We start from the raw sequence: 26,994 nt of genomic DNA, 5'->3' as shown, positions 1-26,994 counted from the left end.
AAAATCAATGACCCCCGGGGCGGGGCCAATTTTGACCAAAGGGCTTTTATTTGAACAAACTTGGTAGACACTCACTAAAAGATGTTTCATGCCAAATATCTAAGCTCTAGCTCTTTGAGTTCTTTAAAAGAAGGTTTTTTTAAGTTTTTACTATATGCATATAGGGAAAATCAATGACCCCCGGGGCAGGGCCAATTTTGACCCCAGGGCTTTTATTTGAACAAACTTGGTAGACACCAATTAGAACATGTTTCATGCTAAATATCTTAGCTCTAGCTCTTTGGGTTCTTTAAAAGAAGATTTTTTAAGTTTTTACTATATGCATATAGGGAAAATCAATGACCCCCCGGGGCGGGGCCAATTTTGACCCCAGGGCTTTTATTTGAACAAACTTGGTAGACACTCACTAGATGATGTTTCATGCCAAATATCTAAGCTCTAGCTTTTATGGTTTTTTAAAAGAAGATATTTAAAGTTTTTTCTTTCGGTTGCCATGGCAACCAGAGTTTTGCATGGAATTAAATTCTTTGAACAATTTTTAAAGGTGACCACCAAAGGAACATTCCTGTGAAGTTTGGATAAAATTGGCTTAGTGGTTTATGAGGAGATGTCATTTAAAGTAAAAGTTTACGGACGGACGGACGGATGGACGACGGATGGACGGACGCCGGACGAAAAGCGATCACAAAAGCTCACCCTGTCACTTTGTGACAGGTGAGCTAAAAACAAGAAGACAATTCGACCTGTGTTTGATGTATTTTTTGACATCAGTCTACTAAAGATAAACTTTTGATAAAATAAAAATACTAATTTTTCAATAATTCTACCTGAAACTGATACTTTCAGTTTTTTCATGACTGCAAGACATATATATATATTTTCCATCAATAAGCAAAATGGTTTGGCCATTCTTTTAGAATTACAAAGCAGTGCACTGAAATGACTAACTAATTTGAGGTTGGATTCACATAAAAATAAAATGATTATATGTTTCAACTTAAAAAAAGCCAACATGTAAAATGGTTTTATAACCTGAAGTTACACAGCAGTGTTATTAACTAAATTTAACTAGTATCAGTTGGCACAAATGTAAAAGTAACTCTCAAGTTATCCAGCAAATGTGGGCTTTCCCACATTAAATCCCATGGTACAGTCACAATTTTGTTAAAATGCATCATACATTAAGGTTTTCTGATGTGGACCATGAAAAATAAGAAAAAAAAAAAGATTTTGCCTTCATGTATTAAGGCTTTACTGACATGGACCATGAAAAATAAAAATTGCAGTCATGCATTTGGGCTTGTTCCCTATTCAAAGACCATGATATGAATTCAATTATTTAAGTGCATGAGTAGATGCAAAAATAAAATTGATGTTGATAAAACAAGACCAAAAAGTGGCGGCATAGGTGTAGTGGTTAATACTTCAGACTAGTAATCTAGGACTCTCTAACTACATTAGTTCAACTCTCGCCAGGACCCAGCTGATGTTTCCTTGAGCATACCGTAAAATCAGAAATTATTTCCAAAGGATTTGAGTTTGCTCAGTTTGTGAATTTGAAGTTATTAAAATTTGTTGATGTTTATTAAGTATATACCATATAAATTATTAACAGAAATGATAGATAAAATAATCAAGAATGATTCCAAAACTTTGTTCTTGCTAAAGGTTGGCCTCGCAAAAATATCTAATTTCACAATAATTGCTTTTTTGTTTCATACTAAAACGTTGCTACATGTACTTCTCAACTTGTCTTTTAAAATTTCAATAAATGCAGATTTTGATGACTTTGATGACAAAATAAAATGCTGATGATAATGGTGATGATGATGATAATGATGATAATGAAAATGGTGGTGATAATGGTGAAAAATGGCAAAATTAAAAGCTAAAAAATTAAGGACTAAATCATTTTAACAATCAGCTTGTGCCATCAATTACATATTCTATATCAAACAAATGCAGCCATCAGAATACACAAAATCGCTTTACTCCGAGCCTTTTAAAAAAAAAATTATAGGAAATAAAAAAATTTCAAGCCAAAATGCAGGATTCCTACAGGAATTTTTCACATTTGATGGTACTGCGAATGTAGCAATAAAATTCTTGTCAGATTGTTATTATATAACAATTTAATGTGTTTAGACAACCTTTTCTGCAAGAAAAATATAGCAAATAATTTTAAAACATAGGCAAATATATAAGAATATAAGAAGTGTTTCAGTAATATATCAATTTATTTTAATTACAGAAAATATTCATGGCATTTGCCTTATTAATGGCAGTGAAATTTGCCTATATAGAGCCAGTCTGACTTGAGAGTTGTTCAAATAATGTTTGTTTGTGTATTTTGTTTTAGCACTTGATTTAAACACAGTTTTGATCATATCCTTGCTAACAAAATCAAGATAATTATGATGTTTTAACATATACAGTTAAAATATTTTAAAGACCATCTGCAATTAAGGATAACCCTGTAAATAAAGACCACTCTTCAACAACCATTCATTATATAGAAGGGAATAACCTCCAAATAAAGACCGTTTGTCTATAAAGGTCATGTTTGGTCTCTCCTTTGGGTGGTTTTGTTCACAGGATTGACTGTATATGGAAACTGACAACAGATGATCAGTGATGTTCTGTGTCACTTAATAATATAAAATACATATAGATATGATAAATAAAATATCTTCATGGTTTTAACAATAAATACAATTCACAAGCAAAGACAGTGTTCACCATAATATATACATGTATACTCCATAAGTATACAATTATGCAATATGCTAATTCCTTTTTTTTGCAGCTGAAATATTGAAGTATTCATGAACAGTTCCAACTATATCACATACACTGTGTTAAAACTATGGCAGGCCACAGATGTCAAATTTTGTTTTCTTTAGTTAAGAACAACACTAACATCCTGAGGGAACTTTCAAGTTTTAAGTGGTCTGTAATGTAATGTTAAATCACCACCTTGTTTCCAGATAAAATGTTTCACAGTTCTCAGATCCATATTGGGGTTCAAAACCTAGGAAAGAAAGGAAAACAGATGCCACATTTATCTAAATGCATTTTAAGCTTTACAATGAATCAATATATATACACTTCCAGTGAATATTGGAAAGCCCTCTTGCAAAAAAGTTATTTCCAAAAAGATTTTGCATTTAAAAAAGAGAATATAAGCAGATATCAGCCGCGTTACGACAAAACCAACATAATGGGTTTGCGACCAGCATGGATCCAGACCAGCCTGCGCATCCACGCAGTCTGATCAGGATCCATGCTGTTCGCTATCAGTTTCTCTACTTGAAATAGAGTTGATAAGCAACAGCATGGATCCTGATCAGAGTGTGTGGATGCGCAGGCTGATCTGGATCCATACTGGTCGCAAAGCCATAGTGGTGCAACGATATACCGGTATACCGGTATATTGCAATACAGTCTCGGGTCGATACGTACCGCGGTGCAGCTGCCCTGTATTGCGGTTTTTTCTTTAATATTTATGCCGAAATAACATGAATGTAGAAACTTCAATTTTGAATCAGTAAGCAACGATTTACGACATCAAAAACAAAACATCAATGAAACATGAAAAGATTGCCGACACTAGTCGATCCCTGTGATGTATAAAGAAACGCCGCCGCGAACTTTTCCTGACGAAGCTCTTTGATCTTACCGCGCGAGTAGCAGAATCATGTGACGTCATTTTCAGAGTGCGGCTTTGATCACGCTTTATTAAATTACACACAGTTACGCAATTTAAGTTAGGACTGATTAAAATTGTTGATTAACTGAAATAAAAAAATGGAAAAAGATTTTAAACTAATTGAAAATGAGAAAGCTAAAAGTAAAATATGGGTTTAATTCAACTTAAAAAAAAGAAAATCTACAGGAAAAATTGAGGACGGCATAGCTGTTTGTAAAAAATGTAAGATGGATATTCGCTACAGCGGAGGGACCACAAATCTAAATACACATTTGACTCGACACCACAAAATCAATCTGCAACAAGGTGCATGCAAGTCTGGTACTAGTTTGATCGCGGCAACAGCGTCAACCGTAAAGTAGCCGACAATTATAAGTTCTTTTGGGCAGACTTCCAAATACAAGCCTACAAGTCAGCGGTATAAGGACATAACGCAAGCCGTCGGAAAATTCATTGTTAATGATCTTCGACCGTTTAGTGTTGTCTCAAATGATGGATTTAAGGATATGATTCGTGTTTTAGACCCTAGATACGACCTACCGTCACGTATGTACTTTTCTGAAACTGTTAAGAAAAACATTTAAAAAGCCTCAAGGACACAGGGTACTTATTCATTCTATAGATACATGTATGTGTTCTAAAAGAATAATAAGAAGAGTTGAAATATAGCTTACGTTTTACTGTTTTCTTTAATTATTTTAGTATACACTGTACCACAATACGTATCGCAATACAGGCTGTCTATATCGCAATATATCGCAATACGGGTTTGGCTGTATCGTTGCACCCCTACAAAGCCATTATGTTGGTTTTGTCATGATGCTGCTCATTTATTCAATATCCCATTCAAACAGAGATTTGTTATTTTGCTTTCACTCCCCTATTTTTTAACACATTTGTGATCAAATCTTGGTGGTTAACCTTTAATCCAACATACTGGTTTTCCTTGATAACTAACCAGTAAATTGAGTACTTAACATTTTCTCAGCTAGTGACCCACTACAGGTATCATAGGATTACTTGATTAACAGTGAAGTACAAGACAAGCATTCAATGCCCTAGATCAATTTTGCTATAAGTAAAGTTATAGTGATTTAGTATGGAAACCAAAATACTACTTAATTTACATCATGCTGCTTTTATGTTATGCGTACATGTATATGACAAATCATGTTACATTAAACACTGCTTTCATTATATGGTAAACAGCTAAAATGCTCTAAATTAATTATCAAATTATAAAACACAGATTCGCCTTTCCTTAATAGGAAAGTTTTTATTCATTTCTTTGGCATAATGCAACTTTAAAATTATAAATACCTTCTTTTTTACATCTGCCTATTCAAAAGTTATCTTATCTTACATATCATGGTTCGGAACTATTCACTATTTAGAAACAATGTATAAGCAGCTGGATAGCTCAGTTGGTAGAGATGAACAACAGTATTCCCAGGGTCCCGAGTTCGAGTCCAGGTCAGGCTGCACATTTTTCTCACCATGTGACAAACTGATCTTAGGTACACTCTTAACTACAAAAAAACAACATATATAACATGTAATTTTCTTACCTGTTCATTGCACAGTAGTTCTACCTTTTCCTCAGCAACGGCTGAGCTGTCCTCTAATTCCTCGCTTTTCTCCTGGTTCCCACCATTAGCTGCCTGGGACCCTGCATCAGATCCTTGACCTAAAACCTTTTCGTACACATGTTCTATTACCTTCCGGACTTGGATCATATCACTAGCTGATAATCGGTCCCTGTATTAATGAAAGTGCATGATTATTGGTAAATCATTACATCACATACTATATACATGAACCAACACAGTAGGCCACATGGAAGGCCTATGGAGACTTTCCAGTTTTACTGGTGGAGGAAGACCTCAGGTGCCCTTCCATGCATTATTTCAGGCATTAATGGTCACCTGAATAAAACAACCAATATTCAGCTAGCTGGCTAGCTACCTTCCTCTCATGAAAAGGGTCCATAGTCCCTGCAGGGATTTGAACCCACATCAACGAGGGGCAAGTGGTTTGAGGTCAAAAACCTTAACCATTAGGCCAAAGATGTTATGATGCACATGTTTATGATGTAGTTATATAACTTATGTAACTGAAATTTGGGAGAATATAGTAAGACAAAGTTTGGGTTTTATGTCACACCACCACTGTAAAGGTCATTAGGAAACATTTCAGATTTACTGGTTGAGAAAGTTTTCAGACGTCCCATAGTGCATTATTACACTGCAACATGGGCAGGCATCTGACCTGAACAGAACCACCATTGTTCAAAAAGCTAGGTAGAGAAGAGATTCCTAGCATGAAACAATTCACAGTTGGATTCATTCCTACAGTGATTTGAGATTAGGAGACTTTAACCACTTGGCCACAGAGGCCACCACCTGCCTAATAACTCACCATTTCATTATGCAAGTAAACATTTATCAAAGATGTTGTATTTACATGAAAATGGTAAGAATAATTTCTTATGTCTAAAAAGTGCAGTAACAAAACCAGTAAACTTACTTCTTCATGACGATTTTCTGTCCCATACTCTGATGAGGTTGTAGAAAGAACGGAATCTTGTTTGATTTTGGTGAGTTACCCTGGTAACAGAATAGTAAAAAGCATTATTGAAGTTACAGTATCAAAGCAACAAGAGCTTGGTGCTAAACTATTCTCAGTGCATGATTCACTCATTTGTTCAGTTTCAACCTATTCCTTTAACAGTTTTGGCTATACCAACTTCCAAGCAAAAACTAACCAAAGTGTGACGTTGTTGCCAAAACCGACGCCTGGGTAAGTACAATAGCTCTCCCTTTCCTTCAAATAGACAAGCTTAAAATCATCATGAATAGTCGAGCTAATAGTGTTAATCTGGAAGTATAATTTATTTTGATCATATATATATTACGATTGTTAATTTCAAAGTCTTTAATCAACAAATAAAAGATAATCTTACATGTACAAGAACATCTACCACCCATTGAGGAACTGTTTCATTTAATAACATTTGTTCTGTCTCCCCACCTGCATCACGACACAGTAATCTGAATAAAGTTTTGCCACGCCCGACCTCACTGCAATGCAAAATGGTATCATAAAAACATACACAAATAGATATCATTCAACTCAAACAGTGGGTAAAATAAGCTTCAAAGCCTTCATTACAAACAAGCTAAAATAAGTACATTCAACCCTGTTAACATAAGCCACCTAAAGAAGACACCAATCACAACCTTCACAGTCAAGTGGTTTTTATTTGGGGGGGTTACTCTGTTCTCTCAATGAACAGTTGTTGGAAATGGTCTTTAATCACAGATCTTTATTCAAAGAATGATCTTTAACACAGGATAGACTCTATGTATAAATAGATAAAATAGTTTTTAGGTATAACCAATACACTTTACATCTTTTTACTGCTCTATATGTCTTATGTGAGCTGAGGGAGTTGTCAACATTGATATGCCCTTCTGTACTAGAATTGAAAAACATACATTTTTAGTCAATCCAAAGTAAATAACTTCAACCTATGCTCCAATAACTTTATCATTTCTTTCCCTTTTTCTGTCAAAACCATGGCTTTCTATATGTTTTTATTTTGAAGAGATATCAGCTCTGAAATTCCACAAGTCTAAAGACTATGAAATTTTAGTTGCAATATCACCAGTATTCTAATTTTTGGTATTAATAATTATATAAAAATACTGCTCTTACCTAAATATAACAGGTGTGTGACCAGGAACCCGGAAATAATTTCCTAACGGTGATTGCACTTCGTTCTCATTTCCATTAATATTTTCTGAAAATATTATATAATAGTTTTACATCCAGAAACCTGATCTATACAGAACAGGATACAACTTGTACAAGTATATTCATTTTTTAAATTTCTTTAGAAGCAAACAATCAAATACATGTACTATGAAAAAATCTGAATATGTATAAATTATATTAGCAATTGTGTTTTAAGTTACATCTATCAATGCTCCATAAAAGAATTAAATCAAGATCTGTGTGAATAGCATACTTCACTTTTCTCAGTGCTAGAAAATGTAATTAATAAAGGAAATGTAGAAAAAAGGGGAGTAATTCTGCAAAGTGTTTGGCAGTCTTAATTCCTCATGAAAGTGACAAGAGTATAAGTAAGAAAGGTGAGACTAACTTTGCAAAATTATATTTAACATTATTTGTCCACTCAATATTGCATAAGACATAAAGAATTACAACAGTTTTGTACCATTCCTTCAAATGTAAAATTAATACAACTCCAATGCAGCTATTTTTTTCTCTATCATATAAATATATTAAATATTGATGATTTTATATATGCTTGCTCTATCAATGCTATTTATAGGCTACCATACCTTGATTTTCAAATATGTGTGTCTTTGGCCAATTATCTAACAAGGCTTGTAACAGCTGCTGTCCAATATTTACTGAAATAAGAACAGGAAAAAAAACTTGTTATTATATGCATAATGACACTGCTAATTATTTTAAGCAGTAATGTTATATTACTTCAGAAATTAAGTATTGAATCCTTTACCAGCAGGAACCGATTGACAAGCCTTTGCATCCAATTTAGAGCCAAGCACATTTTTTTAACCAAATGATACATGCAAATACTTATGTAACAAGAGTCTGGTTTGAGTTGGGTGATGCTCCCCGAATAGGTTTTGAATACAGGAAAGTACACCTCTTGTAGTTTCAGAGTTATGTTCCTGGAAAAAGTTCAAAGTGTAATAATTCCAAAATTAGGCAAGGCAGAGTTACTGTTTGTTGCACTGCACTTGTAATCAATGTAATCAATCAACTTACAAAGTTTCTTGTTGATATCTCTTATGGTTTCCGAGTTATGATCCGGACAACTTCAAAAAGTAAAAATAAACAAACGGCAATAACTCAAGAATTAGGCAAGGCAAAGTTATGATTCTCATGCACTGCACATCTACCCATTGAGATACATCTACCTACAAAGTTTCATGTTAATATCTCTTATAGTTTTACAGCTATGTCCAGTACAAGATTTTTCTATAAGGGGAGATAATTCAAAAATGAGGATTAACAGAGTTATGGTTTTCTTGCACTGCACTTCTACTCAATGAGATCTATCTACCTACAATGTTTCATCTTGATATCTCTTATAATTTAAGAATCATGTTCCGGACAAAGTTCAGTGTTAAAATTAACAAAGGGCAATAACTCCATAATTAGGACAAAAAGAGTAATTGTTCTTATGCACTGCACATCTACCCATTGAGATCTATTCACCTACAAAGTTTCATGTTGATATCTCATATAGTTTTAGAGTTATGCCCCGGACAAGATTTTTCTATAAGGGGAGATAATTCAAAAATGAGGCTTAACAGAGTTATGGTCCTTTTGCACTGCACTTCTACTCAATGAGATCTATCTACCTACAATGTTTCATCTTGATATCTCATATAGTTTTAGAGTTATGTTCCGGACAAAGTTCAAAGTGTTGAAATTAACAAAGGGCAATAACTCCAAAATTAGGACAAAAAGAGCTATTGGTCTTATGCACTGCACATCTACCCATTGAGATCTATTCACCTACAAAGTTTCACGTTGATATCTCTTATAGTTTTAGAGTTATGTCCCGGACAAGATTTTTCTATAAGGGGAGATAATTCAATAACTGGGCAAAATAGAGTTATGGTTCTTTGACACTGCACTCCCCCTCAATGCCCTCTACCACTGTATGAAGTTTAAACAAATTATCTCCAAGGGTTTTCAATTTATGCTCCGGACAAGAAAACAGACAGACAGGCGGACGGACAGACGGACAAGGCGACGAATATATGCTCCCCCGAAATTTTTCGGGGAGCACAAAAAGTTTTATATGCAAAACATTAACAGCTGAAATATAACAAACTTTACATGGACCATAACCTTTGAATACCACTGTTCCTGGTGTATTCAATGTCTGAGATGGACAAATTATCTGTAGCCCTAAGACTGTGGATTGATGACATACTTAAGAAAATATATTGAAACTTATAATAATTGGTAACATATTTTTTATAATAATTCTTGAATTATAATTGATCCTTCAATTACAGTCAAAAGTTTACAATTTTTATGTGACAGTGATACCAATCAAAATTCAAGGGACATAAAAAGTAAATAATATTCTTCATTTCATAACAAAAGTTTCCTCCCTTGAACCATTTCAGATTCACTCAGACTATTACTTTACTGTATGTAGGAAACTTGTCTACTCTGTCTAGAATTTATATATATATGTGATCCCCATTGTGTGTATGTACTTATGTAATTATATGTATATATGGGGGTATACGTATGTGTGTACGTGTACCGGTATATATATGTGTATAAGTATGGAAGTGTGTATACAGGTGCATATATATGTGGAGGAATATGGTTATGTGTAGATATATGTGTATGTATAATGTTAGTTAAGATTTTGGAAGTATAATATTGTTTGTATTGTTCTCTGTACATGTGTCAACTATTTTGTTTATGGTTGAAAGCTGTTTGTAAATACTTGTAATAATTTCAATGGTCATACAGCAATTTAAATTGCCTCCCTTACAAAAATTATTATTAGATAATTACTTTTTCTTGCCATTATCTTATTATCTTATGAAATTATCTTATCTTGGAACTTTTCATTGACACACATCTTTTGGTATGCTTTATTGTTTTTTTGGTTTTTGGTCGTTTTTTTTGTTTTGTTTTTTTTTTGTTGTATTTTATTCTTTACCCTGTTTTAAACGTGCCTTAAACTGATTACTCTATAATCACATCCTTTGCTGGATATGGGGTCAGGGACATCTCCAGCCTCCTATCTTATCAATATACTGATTAAGAGGGTGGCTAGTATTGTCCCCGGCACCCTGGGGGCGCCCTGCTTTGGCAGAGAGGAAAAGTGCTTGCATTTTACGTTGCCAGGGAGGTGCTCTGGTTGATTTCAGGGCCCCTTTCCCAGCCCGGTGGTTATTTAGTTTATTTTATTGTTGTAATCAAAACATACTGAAATATGCAATTTAATTAATCACAGTGAATGCTTATGGTTTCCGGTACATTTATTATTAAGAAAAGTGAGAAAAAAATATATTGATATAAATGAAAAGAAAATACAGTAACATATTTTTGCACCATTCATTTATATTTAACACAACTTTTACTATCTTTTTTTTTTTCTCTTATTTTTTTGCAGTAAAGTGTAATTTTTTTATATGCCACCATATTACACTATGTTTTTGAGGTCTGTATGTTTGTTTAAACTGTCCCACTGGGTATATATATTTAACTTAGTCAAGTGTAATGTTTATATGTATTTTAGATATAATGATGAATGTTTTTTTGTAAAAATTAGCAATGAGTAATCTTAAAATTTTTTCTTACAATTACCGTGGTTTAAATGACAGCATCAAGAGGCGTGATGTTTTTAATCTATTTCATACAAAATATGCTGATATACTTTGTCTGCAAGAAACACATTTTATTAAAGAATTTGAAAAGAAAATTTATTCTGAATGGAATGGCTTATGTTATTTTAGTCATTGTAAATCTAATGCAAAAGGTGTGGCCATTTTATGTAGAAAAGATTTAGATATTAAAATAAATTTTGTTAAAACTGATGACTCTGGAAGTTTTATAATGTTAGGTATTTCATTGGATTCCATAAATTTTACATTAGTTAATATATATGCACCAAATACAGATAGTCCTAGTTTCTTAAGATATATTTTTGATATATTAAATTGTTCTGATGAAAATGACTCTCTAATAATTTGTGGAGATTATAATCTTGTTCAAAATCCAGACCTGGACTACTATAATTATAAATCAAAGAATAATAATGTGAAGGCTAGAAATTTTTTACTCAGTATTATTGAAGATAAAGAACTTATTGATCCTTTTAGAGAGTTACATGGTGATATAAAAAAATATACATGGAGACGCACCAACCCAATACAGCAAGGTAGATCAGATTTTTTTCTTATAACAAAAAAATTTATATCAGTTTGTACGTAAATGTGACATTGATGCTAGTTATAGATCTGATCATTCAATGATAAATTTGGATTTTTGTTTTGTTCCTGTTAATCATGGAAAAGGTTTAGGGAAATTTAATGATGCTCTTTTACATGACATTGAATTCCTTGATATCATTAATAAGAAAATAGATGAAATAAAATTGCAATATTGTTTACCTGTATATAATATAGATTATGTTTTGAATATAAACAATAAAGATATAGACTTTTTTATTAATGATGAACTTTTTTTAGAGACACTTTTAATGGAAATTAGAGGTAAATCCATTTCCTATAGCTCTTTTAAGGCTAAAGAAAGAAATACATTTGAAAAAAAATTATTTGAAGAAATTATTTTTCTAGAACAAAACTTAACAAATGATAATAAAGACAAACTTCTACATTTACAAAACGAATTGACTGAATTAAGAAACAATAAAATAAAGGGTGCTATGATTAGGTCAAGGTCACAATGGATTGAATCTGGAGAAAAACCTTCTAATTACTTTTTAAATTTAGAGAAATCACATTGTTCAGCTAAGACAATACCTTTTCTGGAACTTGATGATGGAACTTTTATTTATGATCAAAAGGATATACTAAAAGAAACTAGTGCTTATTATGAAAACTTATACAAAAATGTAACTTTGAATGATTGTAATATTGATAGAGAATTGAGGGATTGTGATATTAATATGCTGTCTGATAGTGAATCACTCAAGCTTGAAGGTCTCCTTTCATATGATGAAGTCTCCTTTACATTTAAAAAATATGAAAAATGATAAAAGCCCTGGGTGTGATGGATTTACAGTAAATTTTTTCAAAACTTTTGGAATAGAATTGGACATTTTGTGGTGAAAGCTATTAATTATGCATACAAGGTTAATTCATTTTCTAGAAATCAAAAATTAGGAACAATTACATGCATTCCAAAACAAAATAAACCTAAACATTTTTTAAAAAATTGGAGACCGATTACTTTATTAAATGTAGTATATAAATTAGCCTCAGGTAATATAGCAAACAGACTTAAAAGTGTTTTAGATATTTTAGTGTCAAAAGATCAAACTGGTTTCATTAAAAATAGGTACATTGGTGAAAATACTAGATTATTGTATGATATAATGAAATATACTGAAGATAATAATATACCAGGTTTATTAATGATGATTGATTTTGAAAAAGCTTTTTGATACTTTATCGTTTACATTTATAGAGAAATGTCTTTCATTATTTCATTTTGGTCCAATGTTTAGGAAATGGATTTCTTTGTTTTTATATAATACTGAAACTTGTGTAATATTAAATGGTTTTTTATCCAATTTTTTTAAAATTAAACGAGGTTGTAGACAAGGTGATCCAATTTCACCTTATATCTTTATTCTGTGTGCAGAAATTTTAGCAGTTAAAATAAGACAATGTAAAGATGTTAAAGGTATAAAAATAGATGGCGAGGAATATAAAATATCTCAGTTTGCGGACGATACATCACTTCTTTTGGATGGTTCAGAAAAATCACTTAATACTGCTTTAAATTTGTTAAATAAATTTACAGAAATTTCAGGTTTAAAGATAAATTTTGACAAAACTAAGATTATTTGGATAGGCTCTCTTAAATATAGTACTAGATCAATTAAGACAAGGTGGAAACTAACATGGGGTGACACACAGTTTAAACTATCAGGACTAACTTTTGATGTTCATTTAGAAAAAATGATTGTTCTAAAATTTGATGAAATTGCTACAGAAAGTAAAAAATAGTATTTAAGTCATTGGAAAAAAAGGGTATTAACTCCACTAGGAAAAATCACTGTTGTTAAGTCAATATTGCTTCCTTTATTTACTCATTGTTTTACAAGCCTACCTACACCTAATACTGCTTTTTTGAAAACACTTAATGATTTATTTTATGATTTCATATGGGAAGGTAAGGCAAAAATTAAACAATCTGTAATCATTAAAACATACAAAGAAGGTGGTCTTAACATGGTAGATATTAGTAGTTATGTTCATTCTTTAAAAATAAAATGGCTTAAAAGATATGTTAGCAATTGTGATAGTAAATGTTATAAGTTTGTGAACTCATTGTTTAATATTGATAAAGTTTTTAATTTTGGAAAAATGTATTGTATGTCAATTAATAATAAGATTAAGAATGCTTTCTGGATTGATGTTTTGAAAGCTTACATGATCTTTGTTGATAAACTTTGTATAGATAACTTCGAACAAATATTACGTATGCCACTGTTTTACAACCATTGCTTTTCAATAGGACATAGATATATCTACATGAAATCTTTTTATGACAAAGGAATAAGATTTGTGAAAGATATTCTTAATGAACAAGGTGATTTTATTGAGTTGAATCTTTTAGAACAGTGTATAGGCAAACAAGTTAATTTTTTAGAATATCATGGTTTAAAACAGGCTATAAAATCTTACATGCTAAAGCTAAATATTACCATTAATACTGATTTGCTAAATGTTCAATATCCTATTGTAAACTGTTTTATCAAACCTATTATTATTACAAATAGCAATAAGAAATACCTGTATGAAACTTTTGTTAAAAATACAGATGTACCAACAAGTAAGGAAAAATGGAACACATACTTTATAGATAATAATATAAACTGGCCATTGATATATAGTTATGTATTTAAATGTACCAAAGATTCATACATTCAGTGGTTTCAGACTAGAATAATTCACAGAACTTTAGCAACAAACTCAATGCTGTTTAAAATGAAAATTGTTGATAATAAAATGTGTACTTTCTGTAACTGTCAAGAAGAATTCAAACACTTATACATTTATTTTGGGAATGTCAAAAATTCAGTCTCTTTTCCAATATTTGCAAAGTAACATACATAATTTTGACAATATTTTCAACTGTAAATCTTTTATTTTAGGTTCTGAAGATAAGGACTTCGAATATGATATATTGTTTTTAGAATTGAAAAAATACATATATTTGTCTAAGAGAAAAAAATTGTTACCCACATGTATTGGCTTTAAAAATAGCCTTAAATTAGCCTGGACTATTTACAAAAATACCAATTTGACTGACACTGAAATTAAAAGATGGCAAATTGTAAGATTATTAATCGAATAAATTACACTGACATTCTATATTTATGTTAGGTTCTCTTTTGTTTACTTACATACATGTGTAAAATATACTATTTGTATGCTTTAATTATAATGTTAATATGATAAAATTTAAGGTATATTATGATATTTTGTTTGTAAATATTACAATGTGATATACATGTATAATTAATGTAAGGTATGTGGGGGATGACCCCGACCCTCTCATACCTATTACGGGGTGAATAAACGGGGTTACCCAGTTGGGGCCTCAAAAAAAAAAAAAAAAAAAAAAAAAAGACTGTGGATTCTAACTATGATAATAACAGACCAAAGCTACCAGTAAAGAGCCAGGTCAGCTTGCATATACATGTAGCCTCAACATTATTTAAACAAATGGTTGCTTAATATTTTCTTTCCAGCTTTTATGAATACATAAGATTTCCCTCCCTGTATTATTTCAGGCACAGAAGAGCACCCGTGTAGAACCACCGACATTCAGTGACCTAGTTGGGTAAGGGGTATGTGGTTTCAACTTTGAAGTCAATGACCTTAACCACTTTGCCATGGACACCCCTCTCATAGTTCGTTATCAAAGAGCTCCAAGGTGATAAAAGGAGAAGACCAAAACAAAACTACAACAGACCTAGGTTTGACAAGAGTTAGGTAAAAAAAATCTGAAAATGATTCTTACATTTAGTATCAGGAACATCAGACGGTAAATTAACTCCCAATTCCTTTGCTGAAATCCAAGCTGAGAAACAATCTGTCTCGTCTAAATGTATAGTCAACATCTGAAATATATAAGTTTATCTCATTTTAAAATTACTGGTATATAACTTATCTCATTGTTAAATACTGGTATGTAAATTAGCTCATAGAAAATTACTGGTATATAATTAAAACATACTGATACGTTAACTGATTCTTAAAAATTTAAAAATATATTTATCCCAGTGACATTTAATGGTATATTATTTTTGGGTCATTTAATGATATATTTTGCTCACTGACATTTTCATGTACTAGTATTTATTTTTCATTGAAATCACTGGTACATAATTTACTGCTTTGAAATATACTGATTTATTTTTTATTTAATTCTATAAAATTTACTGTTATCTTAATTATTGGTATTTCCAGTATATTAATCTCATTGATATATAGTGCTCTATAATTTATCTAATTTGATAATTAATGGTATATCATTTATCCCATTTCAAATTTAATTTTATATACTAAATTACAATGAATATAATGGTATAATAATTTATCTCAATGAAAATTCACTGATAAACATTGAAATGACTGACATATAATCTAATGTTAAAGACTCATTATGCCTCAAAAATGCTATTTTTAATTTTCAAAAAGCTTTTTTTTTTTGGTGTACTATTAAAATTTGCCATATGTTAATTATTTAATATTAATTATTGCCATTTCCCTGAATCATTATCTGATTATGTTGCTTTTTGACAACTAGTACAGTTCTAGTGATTTAATCATTTGTATGGAAGTCAAAGCATGACTTTGTTTACTTTTGCTACTCTTTTGACAAATAATTTCCCAGCCCTTCTTTCTTCACGTGATAAGCATCTAACATGCAAAAATTGAATTCATTGGTACTTTTTTAAAACTTAAGTGTGGATCAAATATTGCACATTTTAGATATTTTATAACTAAAAGACTTACCCCAGTTTTAAGATCCACTGAAAACCAATTAGGTACATACACCATTTTAAATCGGTTTTTAATTTCTTCTTCTAAATCAACTTTTCCAAGATCTTCAACTTTTCGGGCCTAAATAAACCAAATGTAAAATATAATATTCTCAATATATTCAAATTTTAAAAGAAAAATGGAATCTCCTCTATTCTCAAAATCAAAATTATGTTTATTATCAGATAGCTTATATTAGAGGTGGGTTTTTTGTTGGTCTTTATGTTGAACAGACTTTGTTCAGTATCTTACGTGAATTTCCAGCTTAACTATTTAAGGCACAAGTCGGCGCCTGAATAGAAATCAAAATTTCCTTAGCTGCCTGGATAGCTTCCTAATATGAAAGAAGTTCTGGACAGGATTCAAACCCACAGCAGTTATCTGAACAATGCAAGTCAGTTACTGTAACCACTCACCGTTGAAGTCTCCTTTATATGAGTTTATACTAGCATATAAGTAATTCACATGCATACATTTCACATGACCAATGTTCCAGATACAGAGCCAAAGAAATTTTTTTTTGCTGACAGGAAGGAACTTCTAGCTTTTCCATCCAATTTACTACCAACATATTATGAATTCACTTGATTTTATGGGCAAGAAATTTCATGGTTTTCTCAAAAAGGACATTTCTCTGGATTTTAGAATTTGTAAAAGATGTAAAATGCAAATAATGTAATGCAAAAACAATCTTAATGAAAGGCAGTGAGGTGCAAGTTGTTCAAAATCAAACGCAAAAAACTGCCGATTAAAAAGTCAACAAAACTTACACTTAAAACATCCCATAGCGCTACATTTTCTTCTGTATCTTTGGTTAAAATATGTCGCTTGTCATTCAAAACGTAATACTGTCGTATACTTGAACCACCTGAAACATTATCACCCTGTTTATACATTCTTCAACATTGTTAACATAATCAAAAAGATAATTTACACATATTCATTTACATATATTTCAAATGATCAAAGACTGTTTATGCATTCATCGAGAAATTCTAAATAATCATATTAAATCAACATACTTAACTTAATCTCCTAGGTTTAATTATACACATATATTCTTAACATTTTTTTCTTTATAATTGTAAGCCATATTCAGCCATAAACCATCCTTTGGCTCAGAGGGTAGGTTGGGGGTCAAGGACTAAGTAGTATAATGTCAATCCCCTTTGGACAATGCATTACCCCTTGTCAAAATTCTGTGATCTAATCTGGTAAAATCCTAAAGCACCTCCAGTCTACGTATATTATATAGATCATATTCATCAACGCAACTTAATCACATGTTGAAATGATAATTTATAATAATTATATAATAATTATTTGCTACAAAATTTCTTTTTATCAAACTGACGTTAGTATTGACAACAAGAAAACTGCTAGGCCTCAAAAGCACCTTCATGTATTCTTTACAGACATGAGCAGTCAAATTGTGTAGAACTGCCTACCATCCACATGGTAACTAGATAGCCACTCTACAATGAATCCAAAAAGGCGAAAAAGTCTGATGAAGGATTCTCACCAACAGCAGTTAGGGGCAAGTTGATATTAGATACTTATCTTAACCAGTCAGCAACGGATGCCCAAAAATCAAGATAAACAACATGTTACAATTGTACACAATTATGTAGTCGGTACATTTTTCAAAGAAATATTAACAATACATTATAAAAGTGTAAAAACAAACCTTTTATTGTAAATTCTGGTTGTGAACAGACTGGTGGTAGTGAGACATTTTCTAACGTAGACATCAACTGTTTATTTACATTCTTTAAAGTCTGAAATATTACAAAGAAAAATCATATTTTCATATATAATTTTTTACTTATTTCCAACATCTTAGAATGTTCTAAAATATATTGTAAGAGGCAGTGTATTGCTTATGTACTGTAATGGTCAAATGGGATGATTTTAGTAATTTAAATAAACTTAATTTCTTAATTAAGATCAGACAGAATATGTGATACATGAAAGGCTAGTAATTTATTTGAAATTATAGTACTTTTATCTGGAACTTTTCCTCAGTATAAAATTAAGCTGAATCAGATTTTATTAAGAAGTAAAACTGTACAATAGTGATGAATAGTTTCTGTAGTAACAATTATTTTTCAAGGTATCTTACATAATTTTTGATACTGGAACTTGTGGTAGAAACCCATAGGGACTGTGGTTCATTATTGGTTAACTCCAACTGAAAATAAAGTAAAAGTAAAAATAATACACTGGTTCTTAGATAAAGAATGCTGTGTAAGTGGACACACAGACAAACAAACAGTGTGACTTTAATATGCCGCCCTTTTGGGGGCATAAAAAAGTTGTTCAAAAATAGCATTCCATTGCCATGTCCCTTGACAGGTTTATTTGTTTTCAACTGCCTTTATTTGTTTGTTTGTTTTATTGTGTTTTATATCACACTAACACAGTATGGGTCATATGGCAACGTTCCAGTTTTACTTGTGGAGAAGGACCTCTGGTGCCCTATCCTGCATTATTTCAGGCAAGAACGGGTACCTGAGTTGAACCACCGAAGTTCAGTAAGCTAGCAGGATAGCTTCCTCACATGAAATAATTCAAAGTCCCTGTCAGGATTCGGGAACCCACAGCAGTGAGGGGCAAGCGGTTATCAAAGAGATTAACACTCGGCCACGGATGCCCCTTTCAACTGCCTTTAACAGGCTTCTTAAATTTATCTAAGCAACTTGAAGACTATTTTGAACAAAGCATGATGATCTTCAATGTATCAATTCCCTCTTTTTTTCTCTCTCAATAAATCATAACTCATCTCAATTTAAACAAATTTTCCATGTAAATCAAAAGTAGCCATAAATAAAATATTCTTGACCTTGTACACAAAGTCTTTACCGTACATAAACTATCATAAAAACATAAACCATACAGCTACAAAGTACCTTTAAAACTGGTTCTTTTTCTTCACAAACTAAACATCTGTAATCGTTATTTCTAACATCAGTTGCCCAGACCCTTTTGTCTCTACCCGCAGAATAAACCATTGAAAAACTATCGTTTGCCTGAAAAACAATGTTGTTGACTTGTTAATATTAATATTTAAGATAATAAGTATTTTCCCTGTTTGATTTACTGATACCACATAAATTTAAAAGAAACAACAACATGTTAATTAATTATAATGATGGACACTAAAAAAGGTTAATCTACTGCTCCACAATAAGCATTTTTTTATGTATGACTTAGTGACCATAACCTTTTTGATCCAAGTTTAGATACCAACACATCAAATATATAAGATATCAGTTAATAAATTGAAGTTCATGATACACCACTATTTTCAGAAATTGTTATAATGCATAATCAAGCTACATTTTAACACAATTGTAGCAACACTCCTCTCTCTTCTTTAAATGATTCAGTCAAGTTTTAAATGGTTTACAGACAAAATTTCTTGCATGTGATACATGCATGTCTATGTCCCCAAGAGGCATTGGGGTAGATAGATACATACTACACACACATGCATAAAGATTTTTTTACTGATTTTCAAATAAGCTAAAATTTTTAGACTGGTTTACCGACAAAATTTTTTACCTGGGTCCTTACAATCTCCTGAGCAGTGATCTCCCCTTATCAGTACAGAGATCTCTACCACCACAAACATTTTTATCAATATTTTGACATTTTATATTTCTTAGCTTTTGAATTTATTTTTCATTATCTAGTGCACTTTTGATAATTCTTTGATTAACTATAACAAACATATGTTAAACTAGAAATGTGTCCATAGGACACGGATGCCCCCACACGCCACTGTTCTGTCAATCTTATGACTCTAGGTCAAATATTTTTTGGACTACATGTGCCACAAGTTGAAAACTAAAAATCAACAAAGGGCCATAATTCTGTTAAATTTGGTCGCAGCAAAAATTCCTTCCTTTACTGCCATCTACACATTAAGGTTGTTCATCCTTGTAAGTTTAAGCAAAATCTGACATCCGGTTTAAGAGGAGTTGCGTTCACAAAATTTCTACATAGTATCTAGTGAAAAAATCAACAAAGGGCCATAATTCTGTTAAATTTGGTCGCAGCAAAAATTCCTTCCTTTACTACCATCTACACATTAAGGTTATTCATCCCTGGAAGTTTAAGCAAAATCTGCCATCCGGTTTAAGAGGAGTTGCGTTCACAAAATTTCTACATAGTATATAATGAAAAAATCAACAAAGGGCCATAATTCTGTTAAATTTGGTCGCAGCAAAAATTCCTTCCTTTACTGCCATCTACACATTAAGGTTGTTCATCCCTGGAAGTTTAAGCAAAATCTGCCATCCGGTTTAAGAGGAGTTGCATTCACAAAATTTCTACATAGTATATAGTGAAAAAATCAACAAAGGGCCATAATTCTGTAAAATTTGATCGCAGCGAAAATTCCTTCCTTTACTACCATCTACACCTTAAGGTTGTTCATCCCTGTAAGTTTAAGCAAAATCTGCCATCCGGTTTAAGAGGAGTTGCGTTCACAAAATTTCGGGACGTACGGACGGACGGACTGACGGACGGACTGACGGAATGACGGACAAGTGCAACACTATATGCTCCCACATTGTGGGGGCATAAAAAGTAAAAAATAAAACAGAAAGAGAAATATGACGTTAGATTTTCTATGTAACGGTCGATATTAACATTTGAATTTCTTCATGTGACTTTCATCATAATGTGACGTCTGCGAAGTCAGTGATTACAAATCTGCAAACGAAGGTAATCACTGTGAGGAGTTTGGGGTTCTTAGACTGGTAAACAGACAAAAGTTTCTAGACTTGTTTAAAGTTTAAATTATCTGGCATACTTGAGCAATAAAAGTTTAGAACAATTTTACCTGTAACGCCCATACACCCTCATCATGAACACGGAATGTGGCAACACATCTCTGTTGTCCTAGTGACCATAATCTTATCATACCATCAGAACTTCCTGATAAACACTACAACATAAAATATATTGTCTACATATGCAACACTTGCCTGTAGGAAAATTTCTTCAAATAAGCAAAAGACTTGATGCAATAAAGAAAAAAATGCAATCTATTACTATTGATTTTTTTGCAATTTTAGTTTTAGCAATGTTGCTCAAATCATTTGTTACATACTGAAGTACTAAGAAAATAGAGAATGTGGGTCCAAGAAACGTAAAACTGTCTCTGTATGCCCAAGTGGTAAATATTTTTCTGCATCAAAACATCAAACTGGTGATAAATGTCCAATAAACAATGCTCAGACCAACATTATTTTGATTCTAATAAGAAGGGTTAAAAAGCTTTTCACACATCTCCTACCTGTGTTCCATCTCTATTAAGAACAAGAGCTTTGACGTTGTCAGTGTGACCTTTAAGTTTCATAAGCTTTAAACATGTCCGAGGGTCCCAGACACGTAAAACTTTCTCTGTTGAGCCGGAAACTATCACAGTACCAGCTGGGTTCATTGCCAGGCTGTATATTGAATCTTTGTTCCCATTTAAACTTGATGCTGTAATGAAAGAAATGCATTACAATAGATAACAAGCCTTATATTTATTAGTGATGAAGTATCACCAATTGATTCACGAACATCAACATCATGTAAATGGGTATATAAACATGAATATCAACAACCCTTAATTCATGAAATTACAAAATGTTGCATTCTGATTTTTTTTGCAAATAAATGTAGAATTTGAACTTTTAGATCTTTATTCAAAATGACAACATTCAAAGTTTTTTTTCTCTTGCTTGATCTTCACTTAAAAACATAAAAAGGTCATGACTTTCTAACCTTCCCACCCCTCTTTGCATCATGCATGATGTGTATATAATTTATAATAAGACAATTACATACTTGTTACTGTGTTATTGGAGGCTGTTAGGGCAGTTAATGTGTTAACATCCCATAAAAATATAGATCTGTCCAGCCCTGCCGAGGCAACCTGTTCTTTATCTTTAGCATATGCCAGAGCTTTAACATAATCCTGAAATTATATAAAAGAAACAATAATCCTGAATAACACATTTCTCCCAAGTAAATAAGTATAACCCTGTTTCAAGGGGAGAAGTGGCCTACTGGTTAAAATGTTTAATACCGTGGATTCAAGCCCTACTGGGGTCTTGACCTTGTATCCAGTACTGGTGACTTTCAAGATGCAAAGTTGTTCAATTAAGCTACAAGTTTTCTGCAAAGTTCAGTTTAAAGAAATTGTTTTTAAACTGAACCCTTTTTTAAAATAATACAGTAATATATTATATGTTATTTTGGTTTTGGAGTGATATATGTGGATATATTACCGGTCAAGATTTTATATCACCCGAGTTGTCAGGCGAGGGTGGTATTTTATCTTGGCAGGTAATATATCCACATATATCACTCCAAAACCAAAATAATAATTTTATTACCCTTCCCCTGCCAAGTTAAGACAATTTTAAAACAAATCATTGCTACTTTTAAAGAAACGTCGAAATAAGATTCCCTTTAAGGTGCCCCTTCACCACAACATGACGTCACATAAATACATGACGTATTTTCTTTCGAACCTAACGAATGTAAACAAGAGAAAAGGAGTAGTCTGTTGAAAGCACTTTTTTGGAATTAATATCAAGCTTTCACAAGGTCATATTTGTTTTCAATACTGATGAGAATATATATCATTACTCTATTTTGGTAAATATTTATCATTTGACATTTAAAAAGTGCTTGTAAATCGGAATTTACATTGCGTAAAATCAAACCGTACGCGCATCGCTACAGCGCATGTTGTTTACAACGTGGGGTACCCAACGGGGAAATTTAGTGTGTATATTACCCGTCTGGCTTGGTAATATCAATTTCTTTCGGGTGATCAATATCCAATCAAAAAGGCGGAAAAGATCTGGAAGGGTAATAAATGATTATATGATCAGATGATCTAAATCATACTTCTATTTCTTTTTTTTTCCTTCAGAACATCTTATACACAAAAGTCATGTGTCTTAGAAAAATCAATAAGTTCCAACAAAAAATTCCAACAAAATCAAAGGAATTTTCTTAAGATACAGGAAAAATATATACATTGTAATAATCATGGAGGGGGATGGGACCCAATTTTGGCTCCAAAAATTGTAAAATAAGGGCCCTGAGTTATGTTTTTTCGTTTACAAAAATAAAATCACATTATCCAAGGAAGAAATATTAGGGGCACTCTCTCAGTTATTATCAGTATTATTACCCCTCACTATTTTTGTAATGTAAGCCAATGGGGGTTATTCTCGTTGTTAATTCAAGTGTACCATGTGACTTAAGAAATATTTTTACCGTTTCATAGGTAACCTTCCTTACCTAGTATAGAAAAAGTGTCTGTATGAAGGATTTCCACGGGTAATAAAATAAATAACACAGAGGTTTGGAAGTAACAGTAAAAATATCATCCTTCATAAAATACTGTTACCCTTGGCTAATGACTCAGTTAAAAGTATTTTTCTCAGATGATATTTTTACTGTTTCTCAAAAAAGTATATCATATTTTACTGATTGCACTGGAGTAACTTGTAGATGTAGAAGTCTTAATAATGATAACTGTACCTTATGAGTTCTAAGTGTTGACATACAGAATCCTTTGTGGGCATTCCAAACTTTGACAGTTGTGTCAGATGATGCTGATATCACTAAAACACACAAAAGAAATATACATATTAAATTAACATTATAAATTACAATGTTATTAATATCATTTTGGCATGTTATGTGACATTGCATCATTTTTGTCATGTTATATGGCTTGGAGGGGGCATGTTATATGGCATAACATCATTATTATTTTTTTTTGGCATGTAATATGGCTTTACATTGGTGTTGCATGTTATATGGCATTTCATCTTCCTTTTTTAAGGGGGTGTGTTATATGGCATTACATCATTTTGGCATGTTATATGGCATTAGATTTGTATACAAATGATTGTTTGCATATATGTAAGTGTAATATTGCAAACAACTGTTTATATATGGCAATAAAACCTATAAAGAATCTTAAAAGGAATTTATATAATACAGCAAACTTCCATTATTAAGGAAAAAAAGAAATTACATCATAAAATGACAAATAAATTGGATAATAACACAAATGGATTGCAAAATAAATATTAAAATGACTGGTCTGATTAGCCCCGTAAGGTATGTTGACACCAAGAACTTGTAAAATACATAGATCAATTACCAAACATATTATGCAACAAAGGGTTAGGTTGTCTGTTCACTGAGATTAAGCTTTATTATGTCACCACTACTCTGTAGAGACACCACAAAAATCAAAGGGCTAAGATCTCTTCCCAATTAAGAGAGAAAAACCCCTGCTGAAAAGACTAAAATATTGCTAAAAATAACATCAATGTATAACATCAGCTTTCCAAATTGAGAACAAATAAAAATAAAAAATATTTAGATTACTATACTTACATGTTCTTCCCCCACAGCATAATACAATGTCATTCACCCAGTCTGTATGATGCTCCATTGATAAAACATACGGATCCTGGTAAAATAATACACAAGTTGCCTTTATTAACAATTCAATTAAACTAATTTAAAGCTCATCAATTTCCACAACAATGTTCAACATATATATGTATATGTACATGTATATGCTTAGGTTATGGAAATCTGATGTAAAATGAATGTAATGTCTCATGAAACGAAACATTTACATTGCAATTTTGCAAAATTTACAAGGCTAGTTTGCAATACATGTATAATTTCAAAGTATTATTTTGTTGTTATATTAAATGAAAAAGCGCTCAAAGACTTTTTGAACCTAAAACCCATGAAAAAGATATACACATTATTCTTTTATAATGTATTCAAATTTTGAATATAAGCGTCCCCGTGTTTATTTTGAATATAAACATATCTAATGTCAAATGTCAAAATTACTAAATAAAGAATCTAATAATAATACACAATTTTACATTTATAATTAATTTCATGACCATTTAAATCACAGGTAGACTTAGATGGAATAAACAAGAACTGTCGGAGGACAGTAACGCTCGACTATTCGAAAATTTGTCACAAGGGTGTTTCATTGAGTATAATAATGCTTACCTATATGAATACATAAAATTGTCCGAAAAGGTACAAACCCTTCAAGTTTCAATACATTCCCTTCAGTAGTTATGGAGATACAAGCTTACACACAAAAACTTAACCAAGAATTTATGAATCGAAAAAGGGGCATTATTATGCGAAAAAGTAAATCCGAGTTATGGGACTTGTGCCAATCATCTTAGATGATCACAGACAACAAGAGTGTGAAGTTTCAATCCATTCCCTTCAGTAGTTATGGAGATACCAGCTTACACGCAAAAACTTAACCAAGAATTTCTAAGTCGAAAAAGGGGCATTATTATGTAAAAAAGCAAATCAGAGTTATGGGACTTGTGACAATCATCTAAGATAATCACAGAGAACAAGTGTGTGAAGTTTCAATCCATTCCCTTCAGTAGTTATGGAGATACCAGCTTACACGCAAAAACTTAACCAAGAATTTCTAAGTCGAAAAAGGGGCATAGTTATGTAAAAAAGCAAATCAGAGTTATGGGACTTGTGCCAATCATCTTAGATAATCACAGAGAACAAGTGTGTGAAGTTTCAATCCATTCCCTTCAGTAGTTATGGAGATACCAGCTTACATACAAAAACTTCACCAAGAATTTCTAAGTCGAAAAAGGGGCATAATTATGAAAAAAAGCAAATCAGAGTTATGGGACTTGTGCCAATCATCTTAGATAATCACAGAGAACAAGTGTGTGAAGTTTCAATCCATTCCCTTCAGTAGTTATGGAGATACCAGCTTACATACAAAAACTAAACCACAGGGACGCCGACGCCGACAAATGGGTGACAGCATTAGCTCGATTATTCTGCGGATAGTCGAGCTAAAAATGTGTATCAACTGATTCCATTATTGTGAACATTTACCTTGCTTGTTGCTTTTGTATTCCATATCCTAATAATAGAATCCCTGCCGGCTGAATAAAGTCTGTTAAGCATAGGGTCATACTGGAGTGCATTAACACCTGACCTGTGATGCCGCTCTATCTCATCACGGATCACAAATGACACCTGTAAGACAAAAGCATATCATTAAAGGGACTTAACTAACATTTACCAAAACAAACGGACTGAAAATATACATCAGTGTTCGAAATTAGCAGTAGTCCTATAACCCCTGACTACTAAATTTCTCCTCGGGCTAACAACTTTTCACAGTAACAAGCCCAACCGAGTCGAGTAAATTTGCAGGTGGTCGAGTGAAAATTTCAAGCTGGTAGCCCGTCTGGTCGAGGGCATTTTTCGTATCCAAATTAAGAAAATGTTTGAAATATATGCAGAGCTCCAGATAGCAATGTTTTGGCTTTATGAAAATACAATATATTTCTGCTGAATTGGATGGAAAACTAAAAATACTATTGTCAA

General features: G+C 32.0%; 1 protein-coding gene across 1 annotated transcript; it reads right to left on the bottom strand.

The window, feature by feature from the left end:
- Positions 1-1,506: 1,506 nt before the first annotated feature.
- Positions 1,507-26,640, bottom strand: LOC132739504 (WD repeat-containing protein 48-like; the record flags this gene model as incomplete). The annotated part of the gene is given in 18 exon segments (XM_060727222.1): positions 1,507-3,031; positions 5,278-5,467; positions 6,236-6,315; positions 6,672-6,789; positions 7,427-7,511; positions 8,077-8,148; positions 15,524-15,623; positions 16,522-16,629; positions 17,319-17,416; positions 18,236-18,326; positions 18,671-18,739; positions 19,458-19,577; positions 21,398-21,502; positions 21,854-22,044; positions 22,393-22,522; positions 24,106-24,188; positions 24,976-25,051; positions 26,497-26,640. Coding segments are annotated over 18 exon segments (1,956 nt in total), but the record flags the coding sequence as incomplete, so codon positions are not given.
- Positions 26,641-26,994: the final 354 nt, after the last annotated feature.

The sequence above is a fragment of the Ruditapes philippinarum genome, unplaced genomic scaffold (assembly GCF_026571515.1).
Source record: "Ruditapes philippinarum isolate M1 unplaced genomic scaffold, ASM2657151v2 ctg7143_1_1_1_1, whole genome shotgun sequence".
Lineage (NCBI taxonomy): Eukaryota > Metazoa > Mollusca > Bivalvia > Venerida > Veneridae > Ruditapes > Ruditapes philippinarum.
The sequence above is the reverse complement of the archived record's forward strand: the minus strand, read 5'-3'. Positions and strand labels throughout refer to the sequence as shown.